The sequence below is a fragment of the Carex rostrata genome, chromosome 1 (genome assembly GCF_964058835.1).
Source record: "Carex rostrata chromosome 1, lpCarRost1.2, whole genome shotgun sequence".
Lineage (NCBI taxonomy): Eukaryota > Viridiplantae > Streptophyta > Magnoliopsida > Poales > Cyperaceae > Carex > Carex rostrata.
The window spans coordinates 18,106,899-18,122,751 of record NC_135918.1 but is presented as its reverse complement, the minus strand read 5'-3'; the positions used below and the strand labels follow the sequence as shown (position 1 = coordinate 18,122,751).

The 15,853-nt window shown below is 36.2% G+C and overlaps 1 protein-coding gene across 1 annotated transcript; it reads left to right on the top strand.

Moving 5' to 3' along the window:
• The first annotated feature begins 564 nt into the window (after positions 1–564).
• Positions 565–13,288, top strand: LOC144562171 (MAP3K epsilon protein kinase 1-like). The gene is made up of 25 exons (XM_078311345.1): positions 565–874; positions 1,562–1,794; positions 1,882–2,016; positions 3,455–3,475; positions 3,596–3,669; positions 4,019–4,109; positions 4,291–4,374; positions 4,456–4,557; positions 4,766–4,897; positions 5,762–5,833; positions 6,158–6,261; positions 6,419–6,521; positions 6,780–7,136; positions 7,636–7,920; positions 8,011–8,055; positions 8,200–8,379; positions 8,722–8,805; positions 8,893–8,984; positions 9,129–9,212; positions 9,426–10,054; positions 10,496–10,908; positions 11,186–11,320; positions 11,607–12,013; positions 12,552–12,666; positions 12,846–13,288. Exons 2-25 carry the CDS (start codon positions 1,732–1,734, stop codon positions 13,020–13,022), a joined length of 3,984 nt encoding a protein of 1,327 aa, XP_078167471.1. The 5' UTR covers positions 565–874; positions 1,562–1,731; the 3' UTR covers positions 13,023–13,288.
• The last annotated feature ends 2,565 nt before the right edge of the window (positions 13,289–15,853 follow it).

Genomic DNA, 15,853 nt, shown 5'->3' with positions numbered 1-15,853 from the left:
ATGCGTATCATTTTTTTTTTGGCCGATGTGGATATTAAAACCATTAAAACTAATTTATCGTATTAGCTTCAAACGAAACAAAATCGATTTATTTCACAAATAATATATATATATATACCATATTTGTAATTTTCCGAATTAATATAATATACACTGAACCGATAAACAAATAATAAAAAGTAGTGTATTAAGAAAAAATGATAAATGCATGGTCCATGAATATAGTTCAGTTTCAACAATTTTAATTTATCATTTGAATTCAATTCAATTAACTATAAAGTTCATTTGATTAACTAACTTGGTAAATTTAAAAACACATCAACTTTACTCTTTTAGTCTTTGTATAGATTCGATGATGAAGCTTCAGTTACCGCGCGCGGTAAATAATTTCACTGTTAACGCCTGACGTGGCAACAATGACTAGGCAGATTAACTTGCCATCTCAACCAAACGAGTCTAGATCCTCTGAAGTAACTCAAGTTTTTAAGTTTTATAAAAACCGTTGGATCAGAATCATATACAATCTGGTACATATCTGATGGTAGAGATCTAATCGCAAAAATTGAGTTACTTTAGGTGATATGTATTCCTCAAAGAACCTCTCCATCAAACAAATTTCTTTCTGTTTCGCCTTTTCTCTCTCTCCTCTCGAACCCGCTCTCCTCCTCTTTCTCCGACGGAGAGGCGACCAGGCAAGGCAACGCAAGGCAAGTCACGGCGAGGCACCTCACCGGACTGAGTCGCTGGTTCTCTCGATCCCTTTCTCACCCTCTTTTTTCTCTGCGAGAGAGGTCAGATCACCAAGACCAGATCTGTTACTCTCTCTCTCTCTCTCTCTCTGGCACGTATTCCTCTCTTCTCTGCACGATTACTGGTATCTATCTATCTATCTCTCTCCATGACTATGGATGAGCCCCTTAACTTTTGTTTTGACCTAAATTGTGTCAATTACGAACAAAATCTGGAAATTTAGTTCAGATTTTTACGTATTTGTACCTTTAGAAAACCCAAATTGTAAACCCTATATCAAATTTGTTCGTAGAACGCCCCAGATTTGGATTATCTCTTATTTTAGACCAGAATTAGCTTTCTACAGAAGCAAATTTGAAATCGTAATGGTCTTGCTAAGCACATTTAGGTTGTACCTTTGTGTTGCTCTAATTTGTTCAATTTGATTAAAACCCCAAATTTTCCTGTCATATTTGGTTGAAACCTTGTATCAGTTTGAAATACTCTAAATGTGCTCAAACCGGAACACAAGACTTAGAAGTTGATAACTTCTGAAAGTAATTTGGTTAAGGTTTCTCTGAAGACAGTACTCTGTGAATTGGTACCAGTAATGTATCGGTTCCTTAGTTTGGGTCTAAATTTTTGTGATTGGGCAGGCTATGATTTGTCTAGGATGCTTGAGTTTCATTCTTTTTCATTCCTTTGCCGTGACTGAAAGCCTAGTGGTCATCATGGTGTAACATTTTCTATGTTTTTATGGAAACTGGCAGTTGTGACCGGTTATTGTCAAAAAAAAAAATGACATAAATTTTCCTTTTCTCTGTTTGAATAGAAACTTGAGGGTTCTGATGGTGCTACACAAGTAGTTTTCATTTCAAAATCCTACAACCACAGTGGGAGGGGTGAAAGAATTTTCCAGCCGGGTTTCACCACCAATTTGGCAGGGACCAGATTCAAATGAGTGTCTGATCCAGATCTCGAGCTCACTTTGCTCTTACAAAGATGTCTCGCCATGTCAGCAGCACCCCACATTTCTCCAAGTCGAGGACCCTTGACGACAAATATGTAAGCCTAATGGCTCCAAGTGTAAATTTGTTTCTGGGATGGAATTCCAGTTGGACTTTGTTTTAATTTTTCTTTTTTCGAGAATAGATACTTGGAGACGAAATTGGGAAGGGAGCGTATGGACGTGTGTATAAGGGATTAGATTTGGCCAATGGGGATTTTGTCGCCATCAAGCAGGTCTCTTTGGAAAATATTCCCCAAGAGGATCTTAACATTATAATGGTATGTTTCTGAACTATCTTTTCGTACAAATTGCATTGTCCCTTATTTTGTACAAAATTGAGTAAAACTATTCTATAATTGGGTTTTTACTTCTCATTTATTTCAATTTAGCTTATCTAAGCCTTTGCTATTTGGATTACCTTCATTCTGTCATTGCAACTTGTCATTTCAATTTAGCTTATTACCAGAACCATATTATTTAAAACCAGTAATGGTAGAAAAAAGAAGAAGTGTTCAATACTTGTTTCTGGCAGTATTCCTCTTATGTGCTTGAAACTGTTAAATTTGCTCCATAATGTTTCCAACTTTGCATCTTTCAAAATGACAACCATGGAGGAAATTGTGAATACTGTCATTGCAACTTGTGTTCCTCTTTGTCTTTGCAATATTGGTGTTATTAAAATCGACTTATCATGTACTGATGTATATTTGAGGAAGTTAGCTTTTAGGAAGTGAGTTCGCTACGATGAATACCATTTTGTACCAATACAACACTTGTTCTTGATCTCTTTTGCTACGTGTCTTTCTGTTCTTCTTTCCATCTAAATCAGCATAAGTCGATCCTGGAAAGTATAATTTGATGCTTGAGTATGCAATTAAGCACGGAGCCTGTAAAAATTAAATAAAGCAAAAACAACATTTGGTATAAGCCCATGTGGGCCTCTGGGTCCATTTTGCATGGTATTTATGGGATGCCATGGGCATGGATAGGAATAACCAATTTGTGAGTACCCATGGAGACATAACCGCAGGGCATGTACGAAAATGAATTGTTCGGTTGTATCTTTGGAATACTTTGTAGAAACTTTTAAATTTGGATAGTTCATTGCACTTCCTTTCATTATTGTTTTTGTCTTTAGTATTTCCAATCATTAAAACTCCCAGAGTTTAATTAAGCTATGATATAATAAATATAACTATTTTATGTAATTTGATTTGGCAGAACTTAAAATTAATTTTGATTTGATCAATTTTAATTGCATAAATTTTTAAAAGCTACAGAAAATAGGGCATAAGAATACACTATAGAATACATAGTAGAAGAAGATGTGGAATGATAACCGAGGTTGTGGCTTTGTGGGAAAAAGAAAAAGAGGTTCAAGTGAATTTTAGATTTTCCATGGGATTGCTGATGTGGCATGGGTATAGCAAACCGATTTTCTATTTTTGATAACCAACCAAACACCTCTTTGGAATTGAATCCCATTGGGCTGAATTTGCATTGAATTCCCATGGGTAAGTGGTGGTCCGAAGCCCTTTAGGTTCTATTTATCTATATGGTTATCAATTCATTGGTGATACTATACTCTGTATAACTGGCCCAGGATTTCTTTTTGTCAAAGTGGCTTCTGCACGAACTATTATTGCTGACATTTATTGACTATATGCTTTTTTGTTCTTCTTTTGCAATACTTTTTTGGTGATTATCAAAACTCAGCAAGAAATTGATCTTCTGAAGGTATGCTTCTTTTGTGCCTGGTGGTTTGCATTTCTATTTTTATTTGCTACCATCAATAAGTTAGTTAGATGCACTGAACTATTTCCATATTGAAAATAAAATCGATATTGTTTCTTACAGAATCTGAACCACAAAAATATTGTGAAGTATCTCGGGTCACTGAAGACAAAGGCTCATCTACACATCATTCTTGAGTAATAATATATATCTTGTTTAACAAGTTTACTTGCAATATGCAATTTGACCATTCTCTCAATTTTTTCTTAATTGTGCCCTCAAAGCTTGTCATTTTGGTTTAATAGCACCTGGATGGTATCTGCTGTGGTGAAACTTGCCCATACTAAGATGTACCATAGACTGATATATTCTGGAATTATTGGAACACTACTGAACGGGCATTTTATTATATTAGAAATTGTTGGCATATTATACTAAACATGGAAAGATCGAGTTGCACACTGGTACAGGTTGTGATGAACTAATGAGATAATCCTTTGAATATATACACTCCTGTAAGAGATTATTTTTTTTGTGATGCTACAGGTATGTTGAGAATGGTTCACTTGCTAATATTATCAAGCCCAACAAATTTGGACCATTCCCAGAGTCTTTAGTGGCTGTTTATATAACTCAGGTCCGTATTATGTTTTGATTTTTGACTTGGTTACCCCTTTATTATTTTTCTTCCATTTTTTATTTTATTTTTAGACACTTCATATGCACCTAAAAAATAAGGTTTAAGTGTATAACTTGTCATTTTAGAAATTTGTCATAATTATACTTACTGTTGCCGAAAAACCTTCATTGATGACCAGGTACTGGAAGGGCTTGTATATCTTCATGAGCAAGGTGTCATTCATAGAGACATCAAGGGTGCCAATATTTTAACGACCAAGGAGGTGACTTCTAGTTTCTGTATGCGATGCAATTTCTTGCCTGTTCTACTTGTAATCTCACTGTAGTTTTATTTTGTTTGGCAGGGTCTAGTCAAGCTTGCCGACTTTGGAGTGGCAACCAAGTTGACTGAAGCTGATATTAACACTCATTCAGTGGTTGGAACCCCTTATTGGATGGCTCCTGAGGTAACCTTTTATTCTGGTATCAACACTTACTATCCATGTCAATACATTGCAATGAATGTTAATCTCTTCTTTTTTTGGCATTAAAGATGTTATTTTGTCAGTCTTCTTACAACTTCTGAACAGACGTTATAATCTAGTTCTTCTTCTTTTAACAATTGAGATTATGGTTTTATTTTCTAATGGAAACATGTATACATTGTAATAATAGGTAATTGAAATGTCTGGGGTTTGTGCGGCATCAGACATATGGAGTGTGGGCTGCACAGTCATTGAACTGCTAACATGTGTACCTCCTTATTATGACCTCCAGCCCATGCCTGCTCTCTTTCGCATTGTTCAGGTACACTTTTGCTTCTTGCCTTTGGAGAAGAAAAAAATATAGGACAATGTGATCTCTTAAAACTTGTAAGTGGCCTGAATGATGTAAAATGAGAGATGCCTTTTGTACCATTCAATCTGTTATTTTGAAAAATATCCAATAGTTGTTCTTTCTCACTCTGATAGAAATGGGGTTCGGATTAATTAGGGTTAGGTTTTGGCAAGGGAAAGAGGTCTGGGCAAGCTAAATAACAAAGAGAAGGTAAAGAGGGGTGCTAAGGATTTCCATAAGAAGGATAACTGAAACACTAGAATAAATTCATCATAAGCTGATTACAAATGAAATTGGGCTTGCAAATAATAGGCTTAACAGTTCTTGGGGATGAGGAAACTACCTAAAATTGAGAATTGGGACTGGAACTTTATAAAATCAAAACAAAGTAATAAGATAATGACTAGTTGACTAATTTGATTTTTTGATGAGCTACGTAGTTGTTCATGCTTATTTTTTTTTGGTAAGAAATCAGATCTTAGCTCAAACCATATTTGATCTGGTCAGATCTCATTTTGGACTCAGTTTTCGCCTATTTGTCAACCACCTCAACTAACCTAGACTAGACTTGGATTGGACCTGGACTTGACCGTGCAATTTTTAAATTGTATCACAACTCTTTTTTAAAGTAAAAGATGTAATGGGGGTTAAGTTTGTTTTGGAAATTAAGGCTGGGTATATTTCTCATTTATTGTAAGATAATGTTTAGCATTACGGAGCAGATTACAGCTGTTATCTGATTAAATATTTCAATTGGAACATACATTTTACTGTTTTAATTTCTACATGTTTTCTTTTTTAAAAGCATACTTGCTCAAACTTGGATTATTTCAGGATGAGAGTCCCCCAATACCTGAAGGATTGTCACCTGAGATTACTGATTTTCTTCGTCTGTGCTTTAAAAAGGTTATACTTCGTATTTTTTCCTATTGCTGTATTGGCTTGGATTAAAAAATTTACATATTAACAACCCACACATTATGAGCTGTAATGAACCCAAATGTTATAGTCAAAACCATCTTAGAGCCAATGTTGTGGGAGCTATTAGTATGGATTTGGTCATAGTTCAGTATCGGGCCTCAATGAAACCACAGCTGTTTTCTCAACCCTGAGTAAAAGAGGGAATAATAATGGATAAAATTGAGGTCCTAGATGGTAATTCCTGTTCATGGCCTTTCTGTTTACACTATGCTCGGATGTTCATGCTGACTTGTGGAAATATTACACCAGGATGCAATGCAAAGACCTGACGCAAAGACGTTACTCATGCACCCATGGATTCATAATTCAAGGCGGACCCCACCTTCATATCTTCGAGATGCTGGAGCTCTGAGGTAACTTTTTATATAGAAACTTTCTTTACTTTTTCACTACGGATGCATTTCTTTTACATGCAAAATTCTACTTATATGGAATATGACTTTATTACAGTAAGGGAGTTAGTTTATTATTTATCATTTAATTTTTTATCTTATGGCTTCAACATGAAAGAAACATTGAGGAAGTAGATGACGACTCAAGCAGGGCAAATCGAGACAGTGTTGATAGCCCAAAAGGGGAAAAGAGAGAGAGTGCTACTTCTCAAATTGAAAATGTAACTATCCTTTTATTTTGGCTATATGCTTGTGACCCTGCACTGTTTCTATTTTAGATATCTAAATCTTATTTTTGCGGATGTTCCTTTTTGCAATTATACCATACCTGTCAATCACAATAAATGCTCTCTCGTGTGAAATTTGGTAAGAACATAATGGCTACAGGAAATATATGTAACGCACTCAATGCTAATTTTATTTGTTGTCTTTTGAAAATCAAAGTGCATTTATTGTTCTTATCCATCGACCTCATTCAGGAAGATTCTGGAAAAAAGTTGTCAGACATTAATTCTCCCTTGGAGAGAGATAAATCTGCGCCAAAGCACACTGAAGGTTCAACCTCTAATGGCATTTTTGAGCATCCAAAGGATGGACAAGCTTCCATGAAAGAACCCCAGAAGCTTTCCTTACCATCTGATGGTAGAGATGAGATGGTGCATGAAACCCGACCCAGTTCATATGAAATCTCACCTGACCATGTACCGAATAATGGGGTGCAAGAGTTGCAAAAGGCAGATTTGAGAAATGAAGAACTTGGAGGGAGAAGATCTGGTGCTGAGGAGTCTGATGCCTTCTCGTTTGGTTCTGGGGGAAAAAATGCTAGTTTCAGACAGGTGCGCTCTGTTCTTTTCAGAGTAACTACAAACTTAATACTGCTCTAATATTGCCATAATTTAGCCTTAGCTATAACATGAATTTGATCCCGTGTGGGTAAAACAGCAGATAGGGATTGTTCATGCCTGGTGCTACAGCAAGCGAAAAAAAAAACTAGACATAAGTACCACAAGTTTTGGTAAAAATAGGGAAGAGAAAACACAAATGTACAGAAAGTGTACAATAATCCCTGCTTCAGCCCGAGAACCAGACAAAATCCAGATTAAGACCAAAACAATAGAAGAAAAAAAAAAAGAAAAAAGAAAGAAAAGTATAATCTTTTTTTCATTACCAGGTTCTTAAAGGAACCAGTGTTGACTCTGATGGACTATTACTGTCAGAGAGTACCAGTACTTTGCATGGACTGTAATTAAATGGTTCCAAAATTACCAAGAGTTCAAGTAGTTTTAGTTTGTTTGAGCTAACTTGTAGCTATTTTAAACAAATTGAATACAAAAGCTTGCTAAGTATTCAACACCCAAGGAAAAGACGGCAGTGGGAGATCTGAGCCGGTTCAGTGACTCTCCTAATGATGCAGTGCTGGATGACCTGTTTCATCCATTGGATCAGCGGGGCCAGGGTAATGAGGCATCAACATCTGTCACCAGCCGTGATAATGATCTTGCATCTGAACTGAAGAACAGGATGGCACAAAAACAAAAGGAAATTGAGCAGGTGGGGCCCAGAAGTGGTGGGCTCTTGAAGATGGTCATGGATATCCAGGACAGTGACATTGATCCATCGGTATGGGGAGATCAGTTCTTAAGTCTTTCGTATTTTCCTTTGCTATATATGGTGATGATTATTATGGTGATGATTATTATGGTCCTGTAGGTGTTTGATGAGAACATGCCGGCAGAGAGCATTTTTCCTTTGCAGGTTAGAGTTTTCCTCAGCTATTTTCTACTTCAACTGATCTTAGTTTAAGTGCACCTAGTACTCTTCTTGTGCTAAGTTTAAACAAAGTTTAAGTTTGATAATGGTGAGTACTTCTGGATGATGATTTTTATTTGTGAATTTTAGTCTGTGGAGTTCAACAAAGTTGTGGGATTTTTGAAGCCAGAGGAGTCGGAACAAGTGATTATACCGGCGTGCCAGAAGCTTACAGTTTTCTTCACGCGGCGTCCTGAGATAAAAGAGACCTTCATGTCGCAACATGGATTTCTCCAACTAATAGAACTACTTGACCTTAAGAAACCACAAGTACGTATATTTTATGCAAAAATTGGTGCTTCAGTTTGTTCTTGCTGACATGTAGAACTGAGCCTGATAAACTGGAATGTTTTTCAGGCTCAAACTAGACCTTGCCACACTAGTTTTGTTCAACAAATGAACCTATGTTTCCAAGGCTACTGGTACTGTTTATATTTTATTTTGTATTGGTAACCTGGATTTTTGTTAGCATAAATCCATTGAACATTACAGATGACCTTTGGTTCTACATGTATCCTATTCAGGTGTAATCTCAATGCACCTGTTACTATTCAACAAGCGATGATCACTGGCACTGATATCCCTTTTTTTTTTTTTACAATTTCCACACAGATTACTGTCCCGGTGCTCCAAATTATCAACCACTTGATCAAAGATAATATCACTTTCCAAGAGAATGCCTGCCTTGTTGGTCTTGTAAGATATATGTTCTAGATTTCAATTTATCATCTCAATGGAGGTTTAAGCTGCGGTAATTAAGTGCCCTCATTTTGTGGATTGTAGATTCCAGTAGTTATGAATCTGGCAACACCTAAAGAGCCTAGAGAGGTTCGAATGCAAGCAGCTTTCTTTTTTCAGCAGCTTTGTCAATCGAGGTTTTCTTCATTTGTATTTGATTTTGTAAAAGAATCTATGACTTTTTACTTTGGAGGCACTGCTTTCTGTACATTTTGGTTTCAGTGTATACATTTCTCAAGAGTTATAACTTGTTATTTTTGTTGAATATTTTCTTTTTACAGCACACAGACGTTGCAAATGTTCATAGCATGCAGAGGGATACCTACTTTGGTTAACTTACTTGAACCTGACTATGCCAAGTACAGGTTTGCTTTGAGCTGATCTATTTTATATGCTCCTTTAGTCTCTCTATTTGAGCTATTTTGTTAATTTCCATAATTTTGTTTTCAAACTTATCATGGTGCTTTAAACACTCCCAAGTGTTTAGAAAGTTCACTTTTTCAGAGAAATAATGACAAGCATAAATCCTTTCTTATATACTCCAGCTGTGATTTTGCAACTATTTTTATCTTAATCAGGGAAATGGTCCATTTGGCGATAGATGGGATATGGCAAGTGTTCAAGCTTCAGCAGAGCAACCTTAGAAAGGACTTCTGCCGTATTGCAGCAAAAAGTGGAATCTTTAATCGTCTAGTCATCACTCTGCACAGTCTCAACGAGGCAACCCGCCTTGCTGGGGTCTCAGGATCTGGCGTGCTGGCACTAACACAGAACGGCCTAAAACCACTGCCTAGACCACGGTCTGGACAGCTTGAGATTCAAACCCACTCTTCTCATTCTGGTCAACTTGATGTACAAAGGTCACTCAGGCCTGGTTCAGCCGATTTGGATGGTTCACCCAAGTTCAATGATACAGCGGCTGGTACAAACCCTAGAAGGAGCTCGATTGACAGGTCACCGAGACACAGTGAGCTCATGTCAAATGGTGGGTCTGGTCTGTTACTTCCTCATCAGTCTGATCATGTGAGGCCTTTGTTAAGCTTGTTAGAGAAGGAAATGCCGTCTCGGCAGGTGTCAGGTCAACTGGACTACATGCGGCACTTGTCTGGACTTGAAAGACATGAGAGCATCTTGCCATTGCTGCATGCTTCTACCACAGAGAGGAAGCCTAATGGTGAACTTGAATTATTGATGGCTGAATTTGCGGGTAGATTTTTTATTTTTTTTTCTTTATTTTGTTATGTAGGGTTGCTGATGTTTTATATTCACAGTGTTCAGTATCAGCTGTAGTGTTGCAGTTCTGATATTTAAGTTGCCAGTACATATTTCATTTAATGGGTCCAGATCCCCTAAAGTAACCAAAATTTTGAAGATGCGGACTGTCCAATCAGAATTCCGGCCAATCCGACCTAAGGTGGGATGCACGGGGCCCCTTTACTATTTGTGCCAGAGCAGATTGGATGATCCGAATCCAAACTCAAAATTTGAGCTCCTTTAGGGGATCCAAATTCTCAGTTAACTGTACCAAAGCCAGTTCCTTTCAACTATAATTTTTTTTTGGAATGAACTGGAGCAAAGTTGTTTACCAATAGCTGGTTAAGAATGCATGGTCTAGCTAAACTTATTCCATTGTAATCTAATGCTACAGAGGTATCCCGACAAGGTCGTGAGAATGGTAACCACCTGGAATCCAATACCATGAAGCATCCGCATAGAACCGCAAGCAAAAGCAACTACATGATCTCTGCAGTAACCCCCGGAGTCTCCAGCAATGAAGGTGCCTCCACATCTGGTATTGCCTCTCAAACTGTATCTGGAGTTCTTTCTGGTTCGGGTGTGTTGAATGCTAGACCCGGTAGCACAACCTCTTCTGGCATCCTGTCCCAGATGGTCTCTTCCATGAGTGCTGATGTTGCAAGGGAGTATCTAGAGAAGGCTGCTGATCTCTTGTTGGAATTTGCACAGGCTGATAGTGTCGTCAAAGGTTATCTCTGTGTTCAGAGTTTGATGATCAGGCTTTTCCAGATGTTTAACAAGATTGAACCCCTTATTTTATTGAAGGTAATGATACTCTTTGTATTATCTTGTGCAAAACTCTACATCACTTTTGTTTCTTTTATCACTAAGCTTTGTTGGAAAATCTGATTAAGTTGGTAGTGGATGCCTATATAGGCAATGGCTGTGATTCGATGGCCTTGATTCATACCAATGGCCTATACACGTATGGTGGTGGTTTGTACATATTGCTAGAGGCTGTATTATGTATTCATTGTGGTATTTATGTGATTTTGATGAGAAAACTTAACGTGGTTATCTTGGTTCTTTTTCATTGAATTAGATCTTAAAGTGTATCAACCATTTGTCGACCGATCCAAATTGCTTAGAGACTCTGCAGCGTTCAGATGCAATCAAACATTTGATTCCAAATCTCGAACTCCGAGATGGTCCCCTTGTTACTCAAATCCATAATGAGGTATTCCTTCATTTATTAATGTTTTTAATTTGTAGTTCTATTTTTTTTTTCCTATTTTTAATATTTTCACACTTAAGCTATCTAACCATACAATGCCCCATTCTATTAGAATCCAAAATGATTTTGTTGTAGTCCTCTATATTATACGGGTGAAGGTGATGAAATTATGGTTGATTTGTAAAACCAATCTTGAATGGAGAATTGTGGAATTGTTAGACAAAAATATCCCTAAATGTCTGTGTCTCATAATAAAGTAGCCGGATTGCTCTTTTTTTCTTCATTTCAGGTCCTGAATGCACTGTTCAACCTGTGTAAGATTAACAAAAGGCGGCAGGAACAAGCAGCTGAAAACGGTATCATCCCCCACTTGATGAACTTCATCATGTCAGATTCCCCATTGAAGCAATATGCACTGCCCCTCCTGTGCGACATGGCGCATGCTTCTAGAAACTCAAGGGAACAGTTGCGGGCCCACGGAGGCCTCGACGTGTACCTCAGCTTGTTGGAAGACGAGGCCTGGGCTGGAACAGCACTGGATTCTATCGCTGTCTGTCTGGCGCATGATAACGAGCTTAGGAAGGTTGAGCAAGCGCTGCTCAAGAAAGATGCAATTCAAAAGTTGGTGAAGTACTTCCAGAACTGCCCCGGGCAGTATTTCGTTAACATCCTTGAGCCTTTCTTGAAAATCATCACGTAAGTTGCTTTCTTCATTGTGATGTTTCTATTCTATTACTGTTGGAATGAGTAATTGCTCCAATTGATACCAGTCTTCGGGATCTTAGGGTATAGGCCATAATTAAAAAGGCTAGTATTTACAACCAAAATTATGGAGAAAAAAACAGTCAAATTTGCCCAAAGATTTTAGTTTGTTCGGTAGTGTTGTGGGAAGAGTCCGAATCTGCTGTAATCCCGGAAGGAATTACAGGCCTGAAATTCCAATATCAACCGTTCAAATATTTTCTGCACAGATCTCGAAAAAAAGTAAGTTTTCATGCACAAATCTCGAGAAAGACCAACGGTTCGGATTGGGATTACAGGTCCTGTAATTCCCCAAGAATTACAGCAGATTTATTTTCTTGTGGGAATAGTCTATTGGAGCTGATTACTTGGCTGCATGTTGTCAAAAATGAAAAATTTGAGATTTTTTGTGAGTTATTTCCTTGAATTGATGATTATCTCCCTCTTTTACTTGATATCTATGTAAATATTTAAGTATTTCATAAAAACACAGGAAATCGTCTCGTATAAATACTGCGATGGCAACAAGTGGCCTCACTACACTGCTAATAGCGAGACTTGACCATCAGGAAGCCATTGCTCGTCTGAATCTTCTAAAATTGATAAAGGTTTGTTTATTCTATATAACATTTCTCAACACGTTAGGTAGAAATTAGTTCCTCACAGGAACATAAATTGCCTACTATAATTTCATTAATAAATAGAAATACATTTGGTGTTAATTTACAGGACTTGAAATTTGAACAAAAATGTATGGTAAAATTGTTAAAATTTTAAACAATGGCAGGCTGTTTATGAGCACCACCCAAGACCAAAGCAGCTAATAGTGGAGAATGACCTCCCACAAAAGCTGACAAATCTGATCGAAGAAAGGCGTGATGGTCAGAGATCAGGTGGGCAGGTACTGGTAAAGCAAATGGCCACTGCTTTGCTCAAGGCTTTACATATAAACACAGTTTTGTGATCCTCCTCCAGGTTTTAGTTGCTTAGGTTTCCTTGTTATCTGTGAGCTTGTATTATATTTATATCTTGCTTTTCTTCCACAGAGGAAATGTAAGTTAATTTTGTAGGTTTTTTCTTTCTTGGTTATTTTTTTTTTAATTTATTTTTCATACAGCGTGGTGTTCGTAAATAGAGAGCAGCCTATGTAGAGAGCTATCCCCTTATTGATGGGATAGATCTCCATAATGTGATATTACTTGCGTTACTCACATGTATTTTATGAGAAAAGGAGTACCGATTGATTATAATTAGTATTGCACTGACGTACCGTTTCCTCTGGTACGATACATCATCTGAGGAACAACATTTGTTCTCTGAAACGCTGCTGTAAGTTTTCAGCAATGCCTAACAAGCTCACAACAAAATGAAACACCTGAAATAGCCCTCACTATACTATACTTAATTATTTCATCCAGATAGACTGTAACTAACCAATTATACAAGATGTAAAACATTCACAAATGCATATTTTAAGACCACAAGCACACATTTTAGCTTCAAGTTTATACAAAACAAGTATATACATTACTACAAAATGCGAAAAGACTTTTCATATGAAGTGCTTGCTGTTGTGTCATTGAGAGCATCCATAATGTCAAAAGTTATATAGCTCATACTTTTCATATGAAGTGCTTGCTGTTATGTCATTGAGAGCATGCATTTATTATTTTATATGATTTTTTTACTATTTTAACTCTAACAGTTAAGGCCAGGGAAAATACTATTTATGCCCAAATGGCTGCTACTTACCATCACAAACAAATTAAGTGCACAAATTATTAAAAAAGTTAAAGAATCTTTGATAATGTACCTTCTGTCAAACTTTAATTTGACAATACTTTCAGGAGTGAGTCTATGGAACTATGCATATCACGGGTTGTTACCGTGCTACGGCTCTATATTCGAGTTTTCAAATCCTAACGGTCGATCCGAACCGTTCATCTTGTTCTCCATATTAATATGTATTTGGAGACCAAATTTTACATTTTTTGAAAGTTTTTTACTATTTTTTTAGATATTTAGAAAATCACTTGATCTGAAAATTCTGGACCATCCAAAAACAGTGATTTTCAATAAATCTAAAAAAATAGTAAACAAATTTCAAAAAATGTAAAATTTAGTCTCCAAACACATATTAATATGGAGAACAAGATGAATGGTTCGGATCGACCGTTACGATTTAAAAAATCGAATATAGAGCCGTAACACGGTAACAAATTGTAATATGCATAGTACCATAGACTCACTCAAACAAGTATACACATTACTACAAAATGCGAAATATGTTGGCACACTCCATACAAGTTACGAACTTACCACCACATGCCAAAAGCAACAAAAATTCAGAAAGAGTAGGGACCACTATTGACAATGATTTTATATTCTGACAATTTTAACACTCTTTTTATAGAAAAAAGTTTAAATAAAATTAAAAAGTTAAAAGTAATTTATAGGTACACTATTACATATCTCATTATATTTTACATACATAATATAGATCAAAATAAAAAATTATCATCTCTCATTCAGAAACATACTTACCTAACATCAAATTAGTAGTAGAAATTATAATGGCCGGATCATGAGACCGGTAAGTAAGATCGCAAGGGGCAAACGGAGGGAGCAAGCGAGGGTTTTTGAGAATTTTTTTTCTTTTTATTTCTTCGGAAGGTGGCACGTACGTACTAGCCACTAGGGTTTTCGTTTATACTTTATAACCAGCGCACAAATATATTGGGCTGAAACGAATTGGGTTTATATTTAGATCATAATTAATTGGATCTTACAAGAGTAATGAGCCGATCGAACGAAAATTAGTGCCAAAAATATAACATTTAATTTAACCTCTCCTCTTTGCTAAAATATATATTTTAATTAGAGTTGTTTGGCAACCGGGGATTGAGGCTTAATCCATTTTCTTCCTTTCTATTTTTTTTAGTTATTTAATCTTGTTAAACACTGATTTTTTAGTGCGGATTAAGATTACATCATTTAGTCTCTTTTTACTTTGTTCAAATTTTCAGACACTTCTATCTTTTAACTTCCTTAGCTTTCATTCATAGACTAAAAAAACCAAGCATCGATTTCTTAGTGCTCCTTAAGTTTATAATCCTTCACGCTGAACGATTTTCTAAAGAACATAGACATTCCAATAAATATTGGATCAAATTCGGCCATATATCATGCAAGTGCTGTTTAAACTATATTAACATTTGTGTGAACATGTACACCTGGTAGTCGCTACCTGAATTTAAAAAGAAAAAAAGAAAAAAAAGAAAAAAAAGAAGAAGATTCGTGTGAACGATTTATGCTAAAATTCTACTAAAGGGCTGATAAGTGCATGCTGCATATCTTTAATTTGTACGATTAAGCAATCAAAGAGCAAAATATATACGTCTTTCCTAACGTAGAATGACAAGCGGTACGTATGTATTTCAGTTGAATGGTTGCTTTTAACTGTACATAATATTAATTGCATATAACAATTTCCATAGATAAGTTTCAGCTCATGATCGAAATTTTAATAAGCAATACTGATATTATAACATGAAATAGTGAAAAAGATAAATCAAGTTTATAAATTTCATATATAGAGTTGTTATCCTTTGTCACTTTAATTACATGGTTCAATTATTTTGAAATTTTTGTCAGGATGACAGAAGACTTAGAAATTAGAAAAAATAAATATTCCCGTTTTAAATCCCTTTTGTTTCATTATATTCTCCTTTAATATCTACCATCTTCATTATTACATTCAAAATTTCATTGAAAATATGGACAAAATTAGTCCTG